The 12,410-nt window shown below is 42.5% G+C and overlaps 1 protein-coding gene across 5 annotated transcripts in view; it reads right to left on the bottom strand.

Moving 5' to 3' along the window:
* Positions 1-12,410, bottom strand: part of ADAMTSL1 (ADAMTS like 1) — a 398,738-nt gene that overhangs the window by 55,157 nt on the left and 331,171 nt on the right. For all 5 annotated transcript variants that reach the window (XM_032676082.1, XM_032676083.1, XM_032676086.1 and 2 more), the window contains one exon: positions 8,168-8,378. In XM_032676082.1, coding sequence (XP_032531973.1) covers positions 8,168-8,378 — 211 coding nt within the window. The remainder of the gene's footprint in view (positions 1-8,167; positions 8,379-12,410) is intronic.

The following is a 12,410-nucleotide window of genomic DNA, read 5'->3' as shown; positions in this document are numbered from 1 at the left end:
GATGCCAATGAATTATTATTTGAGAAACTAAGGGAGACTTCCAAGTCAACTGCCCTTGCCCTTATGAGGGACTTCAACTTGCCTGAAATCAACTGGGAACATCACACAGCTGGTACAAACCTGGCCAGAAGATTCCTAAAGAACCTGGATGACAACTTTATGGAACAGGTCCTAAGGGAGCCAACATGGAAAGATGCCCTCCTTGATCTGCTGCCTGTCAACAGAGTGGATCTTGTGAGCAAAGTGGAGACTGGCAGCTGTCTTGATCACAGCAACCACGAAGTGATGGAGTTTAAAATCTCCATTGTCAGGAGGAAGAGTGTCAGCAAAACCTCAGCTCTGGACATGAGGAGAGCAGACTTCATGCTGCTCAAGGAATTAGTAAGTAAGGTCCCATGGAAAAATGTTTTTGAAGGTGTTAGGGTCCATGAATGCTGGTCACTTTTCAAACTACCTCCTAAGGGCACATGGGCAGCAATTCCTAAATGTTAGAAATCAAGCAGGTGAGGCAGAAGGACAGCTTGGCTGAACAGGAATCTTGGAGTTAAGGCAAAAAAGGAACGTGTATGCCCAGTAGAAGCAAGGTCAAGTGACATGGGAAGAATTCAGAGATGCTGCTTGTGGCCAAAGCCCAACTGGAGTTGCAGCTGGCCAGAAATGTAGGGGACAATAAAGAGTTTTTTCAAATACATTAAATGTCAAGAGGCAGTATAGAAATATCATCTGCCTGTTACAGGATGAGGATGGTCATCTCACAAACAGGGTCAGAGACAAGGCAGAGGTGTTTAATGATTTCTTTGCCTCTGTCTTCAACGTGGATGATGGACAAGGGTGTCTCAGTGCCCTGAACTGGAGGACCATGACTGTGAGAATGATCGACTCCTAGTGCACCCTGAAATTGTGCAGGATCTGCTGCTCCAGCTGGATCCCTAGAAATCTATGGAGCCTGATGGGATTCATCCCAGAACCCTCAAAGAGCTGCTGATGTGTCATAGGTTTTAAAAGAAATGTTGGAATTTTTTCCAAATATTGATTTCCCTCCCCCCTCATCTGCTTTTTTTTCGGGGGGGCGGGGGGGGGGAAGGGGGATGGTGCAGGGCCACGTGCAAAGCAGCACAGGAGTGAGGGGAGGTTGCTCTTTTTTAACCAGCCAGCGCCACCCCTTGGAAGCCCCTTTGTCTGGAGGGCTGGCTGTCCACCAACAGACAGAGCAATAGCCATCCTCAGTTTTTTTTGGCTGCCCCCTCCCCCCCCCACTTTGCCTGGGGAATTAGGACTTTGTTTTGTTTCTTTTGAAAGTTCTGGTTGCACCATTGTTGTTTATTTGGGTTTGTTAATAAAGAGTTGTTATTTTCCTTTTCTACACTTTCACCTGAAGCCTCCTAATCTCAAAGTTGTAATAATGTGGAGGGAGGGAGGAGGGTGGCTCTTCTTTTTCTGGCCCCGACACCCTCCTTAACGGACATTTGTGTCTTGCTAAATTAAGACATGTTGTCATCACAGAATCTCTCTCGATGATTTTTGACTGGTCGTGGGAATCTGGAGAGGTCCCAGCCGATTGGAAGCTGGAGAATGTTGTTCAAGATTTTCAAGAAGGGCAGAGAGGAGGACCCCAGAAACTACAGGCCTGTCAGTCTCACTTCAGTGCCTGGTAAAGTTATGGAGAAGATTATTTGGGGAAGTATTGAAAAGCAACTCAAAGATAACACAGTCATTGGTCACAGCCAACACAGCCTCATGAGAGGAAAGTCCTACTTATCCAATTCGACTTCCTTCTATGACAAGGTAACCCACCTAGCCAATCAAGGGAAGACAGCTGATGTAATCTTTTTGGATTTCAGTAAAGCTTTCTACACTGTCTCTCACAGGATCCTGCTGGACAAAATGTCCAGCACACAGCTGGATAAACACATCATGCAGTGGGTGAGCAGTTGGCTCACAGGTTGAGCACAGAGGGTAATAGTGAATGGGGTGACATCAGACTGGTGACCTGTCACTAGTGGGGTTCCACAGGGCTCCATCTTAGGCCCTGTGCTCTTCAACATCTTCATAAATGACTTGGATGCAGGACTGGAGATCATCAGCCAGTTTGCAGATGATACAAAACTGGGAGGAGCTGTTGACTCCCTCGAAGGCAGGGAGGCCCTGCAGAGAAACCTCAACAAATCAAAGGAGTGGGCAATCACCAACCATATGAAGTTAAATAAGGGAAAGTGTGGGATCCTGCACCTGGGATGGGGCAACCCCAGATGTTCATACAGACTGGTTGATGAGATGTTTGAAGGCAGTGCTGTGGAAAGGGATCTGGTGGTCCTGGCTGATGGTAAGTTGAATATGAGTCAGCAGTGCCCTGGCAGCCAGGAGGGCCAACCATGTCCTGGGGGACACCAGGCAAAGCATCACCAGCCAGTCGAGGGAGGGGATTGTCCTGCTCTGCTCTGCACTGGGGTGGCCTCACCTTGAATACTGCGAGCAGTTTTGGGCACCCCAATATAGCAAAGATATTAACTTCTTAGAGAGTGTCCAAAGGAGGACAAGGAAGATATTGAAGGATCTTGAGGGGAAGCTGTATAAGGAGTGGCTGAGGTCACTTGGTCTGTTCAGCCTAGAGGAGACTGAGGTGCAACCTCATTGCAGTCACAACTTCCTCCTGAGGGGAAGAGGAAGGGCAGGCACCGATCTCTTCTCTGTGGTGACCAGTGACAGGATCCAAGGGAATGGCCTGAAGTTGTGTCAGGGGAGGTTTAGGTTGGATATTAGGAAAAGGTTCTTCACCCAGAGTGTGGTTGGGCACTGGAACAGGTTCCCCAGGAAAGTGGTCACAGCACCAAGCCTGACAGAGTTCAAGAAGCATTTGGATGTGGGCTCTCGGGGATGGTCCTATGCAGGGCTAAGGGTTGGACTCGATGATCCTTGTGGGTCTCTTCCAACTCAGCATATTCTGTGATTCTGTGATTTAGGATACACATTTTCCTTGAAAGACAGAAGCTCCTTGCTCCAGAGGCACACTACTGAAAATGAGATAAATGTTCTAATGGATTTCATTAAAAAACAGAACTGTTTTAAAATAAATAGTCTGGAATCTATAAAGAGATGTTTTAAAAATTGTTTGGAATGTTACAACACTGATAATCATCATGTATTTATCTGCCAGGAACACTGGGGCTTCAAATAACATTTAATTCAGACAGTCCTTTCTTACAAGCATAAAAGGCCATAGAAAACACTGCTTACAGTTTAAATATTTTGATTCGTTTGTTTCCATGAAACTAGTCTGAGGGGGTGCTCTGAAAAGCACGATGAACTCCACAGATGAAACCAAAGAAATGGCTTGAAAGCAGGCTGTGTGGAGAACACGTCACCCTTTCATGCCAATGAAGCTTTAAAGAACCTTCCCTAGGGCAATGAAGGCACCTTGATGCAGGGCCCTTCATCTCCCTGTTAGGGGGTACCCTCATAGGACCCTGGGGAGATGGGATGTTGTGCATCCCTTAATGCAAGGAAAGAAATCCTGCAGGGTTTCTTCTGCTGGAGGGTTGCACAGCAGCTCTGCTGCATGACTCTCACACATCTCAGAAGCCAACAGCTGCAATAATCTCTAAGTGCAATGCACAGTCCTGATGGTGCAGGTTTTCGCATGGACGTCACCCATGGGAAACCTGCGAGAGACTGAGCTGCAAGGCTTGGCTTTCCTACAGTGTGGGAGTAACTGTACAGACGTTGGTGATGCAAAGAAAGAAAAGACATGTCCTTAAAAACTGCGAGAATGGAAATTGATTTTGATAGATTTGAGGGTTTTTCTTGCTGTACTCACTAAACAGAGGCAGAAGACAGTAGGCAGAGAAGCACATTTTTGTGCTGTTTTCTTCTGTTGAAAGGTAAGCACAAGAAAGACTCAGTGCTGAGGCAGCGAACAGCTATGTTCACAGCTGGCCAGCCTGAAAAGTCTGTGGAAGTAAGGCAGAAGAGCTACAACATGACCTTTGTTATGCTGCAGCAATGAGTTACAGCACAGGTTCTCTCTCAGCCCATAGAAGACAGCTGATAATATAGTTGTTAAATACTGTCATGGTTTGAGATTCCCAAAATCTAATTCCCTAGCTCCATTACCCCTCCCACATCTCAACCCAGTGAAAGATGATTCTTTCCAGACAAAATACACCAGACTCAAAGTGGGGGGAAAGGGAAATATATTACAATGACTGTACAAATAAATACTACAATACATTATATACAACCTTAGCTATCTCTACCATGACATAAGTATTTACAATGGATCAGATCTCTTCTCCTGTATTGGGGCGAAGTTGGGATGTTATTTTGCTTTTGGTCTGTGTTTGTCCCTAGCCACCTGTGAAAGTTTATGTTTTTCTCCTGCCACGTCCGCTGATAGAGCAGTGAACTTGGCCTTGGAGAGAGAGTTTCTGTGTAAACTATTTTAATTGGTCTGTTGTGATTGGCTCATTGCTCTCTAAGGGCAGTTGGAGGACAAAGTGATGATGATGGTGTTGAAGGCCATCCCCCAGACTCAATTAATAAGACCCCCCCCAATTCACTGCGCCTGCGTCAGGGGATTTCCAAGGTGCTTATGCATGCGCAGGCGGGGAGCACTTACATAACAGAAAGGGTGGGATTGAGAGCCCCTGACGGGGCGGTGCTGGCCACACCTCCCCAGGGCAGGTGCTCTCAATAAACTTTATAAAGGCAGACTCGTGTCTGGTTCGGGGTCTCGGGCTCTTCACGACGGACTGAATTGCTTCTAGCGGGGACGCCTGCTGAAGTGGGAGCCTGCCACCCCTCCGGAACATGCAGCTGCTCAAAAAAGGCTTTATTACTAGTTAGAGTGGATAAGACTTTCTTATGGGTGACACTTAGGTGAGTAGGGTGTCAAGATATCTTACTTGGGTTTTGTGCGCTTTTTCCTCCTTGGCCCTAATTCCTTTCCCTCAGGCGCCTGTTTTATTCACCTTTTCCCTGTTTGCCGCCCTTTTTCTAATAAATAGCTATTGTTTGCCAACTAGCAACGGTGTTTGGTTTATTCACGTACCAGGATCCCTCAAACCTGTTGTTTTTTTCCCTTTGGTGTTTCCACCTTTCCCTGTTACATCTCCCCTCCAAATAAAAGTCCAGGAGGGAAGAAGGACAGATCCCCTTCCACATTTAGGGCAGCAGCTCCTCTTCTGTCTTCCATGCAGCAGTTGCAACTGGATTGTTGTAGCTGGATCTCTTTTCAATACACACAAGGGGGTCTCCAAGCCCCTCGGCTCTCCTTCGACTCCAAGCGAAGGCCTCACCTGTCGACTGTGTAGCAGGGACAAAATTCGCTTCACCACAGATATATCACAAAATGCAGGGGCATCTTCATGAAAGTCCCTTCCTCAGGGGATTCACCCCTGAGTCAGAACATCTTGGGCAGCTTTCAGTTGGAAGTCTTTGCCTCAAGAGTTCCACCAGAGCTCCTGTGCTCTGTCTCAACTGCCGGTGTGGCAGCAGCAGTGGGGGGAGCAAGGTCACCCCCCTCTGCATTCCATCCGGCTGTCTCAGTCCAGCTCCAGGATGCCTTTGAACTTCTTAGCTCCTCTCTCTCTCTCCGGTACTGCTGTACTCCAAGACTCCTCACAAATAGGAGTCCATCTACTCCTCCTCTCTCTAGGAGGGGTCTCCAAGGGTTTTTGGGGGGTTTGGTTCAGTTCTTACCCCCAAAACTCTGTCTCTCTGCTGCTCTCTCCTCAGACAACTTTGTATCTTCCTTGGCTGCATGCTGTTTCACTGCTTCTACAGTTCAGTTCTTATCTGTCCTGGCTCTCCGCCACTGTTTCTCTGGACTCTGGTCAGTGCCGGCTGCCGCTACTCCTGCCGCTGCCCACGGTGGAGAGAAAACTCCCAGCCTTCATAGCTACAGATACATAGTCCAGCTTAACACTGTTTCTGAGTTTCTATGACCCCAGCCAGGGGCTGGGGGGCCGTGGCCCCCCAGAGGGGCTCTTGCCCCTTCAGCTCATGGCTTCAGAACATGGCTACTTCTTCTACAACCCAAAACTACAACTCTTCTCTTCCGTTTGGTTGTGATATGTTTATATTTTGCAGAAGCACTCATTGGACAAAACGTCAAAACTTCCAGGGCCATCACCCCCTGGGGTTTTACCATTTTCAACTGCAGGGGAAAAACTTGATTCAAACCACTACAATACTTTATACTTAATCAAGCTTCCCCTCACTAAGATCTGCTACACCTTTCAAAAAGACAGCATTTGAGAGCCCTTGAGCAGTCACAAAAATGACTTTAAACAGGCAAAAATATGCCTGTTTACACTGTTGAGGAAAATATTCAAATCTTGACAAAATCTGTCTGGAGACAGCTCTAGCAGAAACAATTTTGATAATGTTCTAGAGTGGCCTATAGCTAATGGTCACTTAGCAGAAAGTCAATTTTTCAGCATGCTATAACATATATCTCTCCTGACTGTTCAAATAAACTTACAGAGAATTGCTTTCTGTAAGGACTGTGGCAATTACAGGATTTTAACAAGCAGAGGTGCACCTTCTAGCATATCCAAATTTGAAATGCTTGACTTGATTATGTTATTATGAGATGCACTAGAAGAATACTATTTGCTATTTGCAAATATAGCATTTATGTATGACTATAGCCTAGAACTTTTCAGAAGTACAGGTAAGTATATGCGTGTGTGAATATCAGTAGACAAATTAAAGCATGAACTATGACTGAATTGCTTTAAACACAGGACTAAAGCCATATGATAGTTATCTAGCATTGCCAGAACATCAGACTAACATAAATTTTTGTTACTGGCTTGCTTGCCCAAACCCAGAGCTGTTCCAGCTTCGTGGACTTACCAGCTTCTTTAGGTGAGTACACTAACATCTCCCTGGCTGTTAAGTAAAGACCAGATTTTATAGACAGACACTGGGTAGGCATATGTCAAGCCTTCATAAGATGGGATAAAGCCTTCCATCTCTCAGAAATGAAGATTCAAACAGGCCTTTTGCTTGCACCTACACCACACTGCAAAGTTTTCCTTTAGTGTTGACAACAGTGCAGCACTTGTAGAAAGCAGTCCTTTCTTCCTATGCAGCATTATAACCATATAAAAAAGCATCTTTAAGTCTTTTGAATTACACAAGTATTTTCATTTTCAACAAAATGGCAGAAAATTAACTAATTTCAGATTGCTTTCTAAAGAAAAAAAGCTTTGTACAGACCCATTGTGTAGAAAGCAATTTTCATCATTAGTGTAATAAGGCATCTATCTCCCAAAGAGAAGTGTTTAATACACATTTGTGACTCCAAAGAATGAGGAGTGTTTGTTTTCCTAAATTAAATTAATTATTTGAGAATATACAGAATACTCAAACTGCTTTACAGATTCTTTTATCCTTGATCCTTCTAGTTTAGTATTCCTAGAAACCTTGACATTGCTAACCCAAATCTGCTCACTGCAGCTGACCAACATATTCCAGATATTTTTGTTTGGAATCCATAGCCAGCTGTTAAGATTTTCCAGCAACTTTACATTAAAAATAGCTATAGTCATTATTTACCTCTGAAAATGTTCATGTATTTTTTTAAGAGCAAAAAGCATACTTCGCAGTTTTTAATGGCTCACCAGAATGATTTATGATTCCTCTTGATGGGATAAAGCAAAATCATAGAATCATAGAATGGTTTGGGTCAGAAGGGACCTTAATGATCTAGTTCCACCCCGGCCCATCCCACACACAACCCCACCACTATGTGCAGGGACAGCTTCCACTAGACCAGGTTGCTCAAAGCTACATCCAACCTGGCCTGGAACACTTCTGGGAAGGGGGCAGCCACATCTCCTCCAGGCAAACTATTCCAGTGCCTCACCACCTCACACTGAAGAATTTCATCCTAATTTCTAGACTAAATCTACCCTCTTTCAGTTTTATCCATTACCCTTTGTCCTATGACCACATGTCCATGTCAAAAGTCCCTCTTCGGAGCTTTTTTGCAGGCATCCTTCATGTACTGTAAGGCTGCTATAAGGTCTTCCTGAAGCCTTCTCTACTCCAGGTCTCTAGCCCATCTTCATAGGAGAGATGCTCCAACCCCCTGATCACTGATACGCGTGTAATGACTACTTTTAGCAGTCACAAAATGAGATTATACATACATTCTTACCTCTTGCCATTCTGTAGGATACCAGGAGGGCGGGCAGTCAAAGTGATTACAGCCTTGCACAAGGGATGGCTTAGGTTTAGAGCACAGTTCATCTGCCAAAATCACAGTCTCATTAGTCTCTCTTGATAGGAGATGAGAACAGAAGACATCTCGTGTCTGTAAACCAACACCACAGGTAAGACTGCAGGTGCTCCATTTCCCAATCTCCCACCTGCGAAGGGGTCAAGAGAGAGAACCTTAAGCACAGAATAAAATCACCTTAATTTTTCTCTTATTACAATGACAGATGGAGTAAAGAAAGAGTAAAAGAAAGGCAATTTTTCTTCTCTGATCACTGTCACTCTTGTAGCTGGAGGATGAGGGTAAGGTGAATACTCACAGTTCTGCATTTTCAGCTCCTGTCAAAAGCTCTTGGACTCCAGGTCTTTGGGATTCCTGCAATATCACAGGAACAGTGTTGTGTCCTACCTTAAGAGGTTTTAGTGTGCAGGAGCCTAGCCAATTTTTTCAAGACAGAATGGATTAATTAGCAAAAAATAAAAGAAGATATTAACAAAGGTTTAATCAAAGAGATGCAAAAGTGAAATGCTGAGCATGAATTTCTTCCAGAAGACCCAGTTGTGGCATTCCCAATGGACTTTTCCATGCTGTGGAGATAGGACGTACTAAGTCCTTGAGAGATGCAATGGGAGGGCAGGGTATGATCTTCAACCCCTGGATGAACACTCTGTCACTGAACTACCTCTGCACTAGTTACATAAATCCTGCATCAACAGGATTATTGATAACTGAATTTCAGTGTTCATCACGCTAAAATCAGATTTCTGCTGTTTGAGCTGTACTGAATACAAGTCCTAATTCTGTCAACCAAACATAGAAAATTGCTAAAATATTACGTCTTCCACTCACGTGCTCTACTAGAAAGCACTTCAGAGATATGCAGAAATGTGTACACAAAAACGTCATATATTCAGAAGGAGAATATAAGAAAACAGTCTTCTCATCAGCTTCATGCAAAACTCTACACTGATGTGGACATATTCCCACATCCAAAATGAAAGTATGAAAGTCAGATAGTGCCACTTTTTCTAATTCTGAAGAAAGTCTAATTAATTTCTTTCCAGCTTGAATGTTATTGAAACTGACTGCTGAGGGAATAAATTAAAAATTCAGGAAAAGGAAGCCTCAGAGAATCACTCTTTGAAGAAAGCAAATCCAGGCAGGAGGTTAAAGAGAGCGACTGTGAAGGAGGATACTCTCCAGCTCCGCATAGGATGGAGGCAGATAATGAAAGAATGTTAAGACAGATGTCAGTAGAATGAAGGACAGGAAAACGACTCTGATGGTCTGAGATCTGCCATTAATGGAAATAGCTCACCACATTTAAAACACATCACATTAGCAAACACATCATTTAAATAATCATTCAAGATTGTGCCATCCTACAATCACAGAACAATTCTAATCTCTATTTATTTTATAAAATTATTTTGAGCATTTGTTTCCTCCCTCTCAGTAACAGCCTTAACAAATTGAAATAGCTAGCATGTAAGAAGTACTTTTTCCTCCCTAGATGATATGCTGAGGGATCAAAGGCACATTGCTCCCCTTCCACGCTCCATCTGCTGGTGACATTCTCTGATTTTATAACAGGACAGAATACCTCCCGAGCATCATGGTAAACTCTAACGATGCTGTAGTTTGCTTTTACACAACAGTCTTGGTTCTGTTAGTAGCAATGACAAAAATCTGTTTAACCTTTTCTAACAACAAATGCATCTTGCACTATGAGTTAGAAGTTACCATGCTCACTTTCCAGGCCATAATACACTGAAGGACACTAATCCTGATACCTGTACTGGGAGCTATTTATCAGTGGACTAGGAGTGACATATGGCAGCCAGTTAAGCTCAGCTGGAGTATGTTCTCCATATGAATGATCCGGGGGGAGATGTCTTCCCAGTTTTTGCCATGAAATTGTCAGTCAGAATTAATGTGACTATCATCTCCCCTTCAGTTTTGGCACAATCTAAAATAAGATATTTGAGTAGGTGCTGAAAAGAAGGCATTTTCTTATTTCACAATTTATTTTGATACATGGTTAGTTGTCAAAGATTTTTTATTCAAGTGCTGGCAATAGCTGTTGCCTCCAGCAACTCATTGTTTGTTATTGGTATAAGTGCAAAATGTTTTTGTTGGCAGTTCATATCTCAGTGGCTAGCAAGCCACATAAACCCTTTGGACATCTTGGCTTCTGCAGAAGGGGTTATCTGTTTCCTCTTCTAGAAAGAAAAGCCATGTCTCAGTAAACAGAAAGGATTTCAGAAAGTGTCTGAAATTTCTGAGTGCTTCAGGTTGCATCCATTGCCCTACCTGTAACATCGGTTTGTTCACAATTCTTTCCAGCTGCTTTAAACAGGACATTCCTTAGAGGTGCTCAAGAACCATGAGGTCAAATTCCCTCTTACCCTTGTACTTTTGTAGTCCCAAGCGACTTTTATGGGCTTTCATAGATACAAAGTAAAGAATGTAGAGCAGAGTAGAGATGTGCTAAGTGGAGTATGGATGTGCAAGTAACCAAACCCATAAACTGGTAGAATTTCAAAGTCCTAAAAAGCACAGAGAAAATCAGTGATAATTTTCCAGAATTACAGGGCTCTAGGATTATTTTGTAACAGCTAAAGGCGCTTGCAACAATTTGAACTAGTATTAGCCTACAAAATTTACCAATTAGTTTCTAGACTACTTGTACTTTCGGAGATAGTATTTTTTTTTAAATACTTCTTTTCTGAGGTAACAGAATTTTACCCTTACTGTAGAGTTTTGTGATGCTAACTGAAATAATTCCAGTCTTATTTCATGTGGTACTTATCTGTGCATTCCTCTGTCTATTTTTATTTCTAGGTGTTTTGGCTATACTGAACTGGCTCTTTCAGTGCATATGGAACACAAAAAGAATGCCCTGCACGTATGTGTCAATACGAGAATTAAAATTCAAGTAGGAAGCAATCCTAAATTTTAAAGGTGAATGCAGTAGTTACAGAATCAAAATAAAGGAACCTTGTGCAAGTGGAACTGGTATCTTTGTAAGGTGACTGTGGCTGCTGTTAAGGTACAGACTAGGAAAAATCTGCATACTGTCTAATTTATAGACAAGGTGAAAATCATTGGTTTGGTATTTCTTGTATTGCTTCCCAAAGACTGGTGAAATGATTGCATAGTTTTGATCCAAAACATACTTTTTATTCCATCTTCTTTTTCCTTCACTACTGCCCAAGGCTGTACTAAGAAGTAGGAACAGAGAAACAGTGGTTTTTTAACCTTATCTTACAGTAGGACTTTGGCTCATCTATACTCATAAATCATTGGCTTGTCCTGACCCTAGGTCTGTCAGTTCTTCAGTTGTCCATCTCTGTCTCCTACGTATCTAAGCAGTGGTTATGTATTTAAGCACCAACCAGATTTTTAAAATATTTCAACTACTGTACTTAATATAAAAAATATTTGAAAAGCTTTTCATCCTCTGCAGAATATACATACATAACTCTGCTGATATACATAAAATACATTGAATACTTGAACCGATAGAACAAAACCTAAATTAATTCAAAAACACAGAGAATTTAGAGATGGTAACAAAGAGGAATGTAACAGGAAAGAGACAATTCATAGGGCTGGATATGCTGAAATTAATATGCATATATTAGTGATACATGTATTGGAATACACACATATGCACACTTTCCAAATGATGAAAACAAGTTGCCACTGGAAATATATAGTGACCAGAGGATGGGCCAAAAATACAACTTTTTTCAACTATCATCAAAATTTCAAAATCAAAACTGATCACAGAAACTTTTAACTTTCCAAATGAACAGTTTCTTTCTTCCAGCAGGATGCTTCAGTAGTTTTTTTAGTGTTGGTCAACTATGAAGACCTACAATGCATATGAAGACAGGCACACTAAGTAGTGTACCTGATCTGACTGCTCAAGGCAATGGTTTTCCTTTAGGTTTTCTTACACACAATGCTAAGGGTGTAGTCTAAAGTAAAGACAAAAATTCATTAGAAAGCCAACCAACTGGAGCACTTGCAAAAATTTCTTATGTTTCTAGGAACTAGAAACTAAAGGTGAATTAGTAATGGACAGATTTTATGAACAGAAAAACATGAGTTAGGAAGTTTATCAGTCAGTTCATATTATGAATTAGACTAAAAATCTGTAATATAAAATTACTTT

Source organism: Chiroxiphia lanceolata, chromosome Z, assembly GCF_009829145.1.
Source record: "Chiroxiphia lanceolata isolate bChiLan1 chromosome Z, bChiLan1.pri, whole genome shotgun sequence".
In the NCBI taxonomy this organism is placed as follows: Eukaryota; Metazoa; Chordata; class Aves; order Passeriformes; family Pipridae; genus Chiroxiphia; species Chiroxiphia lanceolata.
This window is presented reverse-complemented; position numbering and strand designations above follow the sequence as displayed.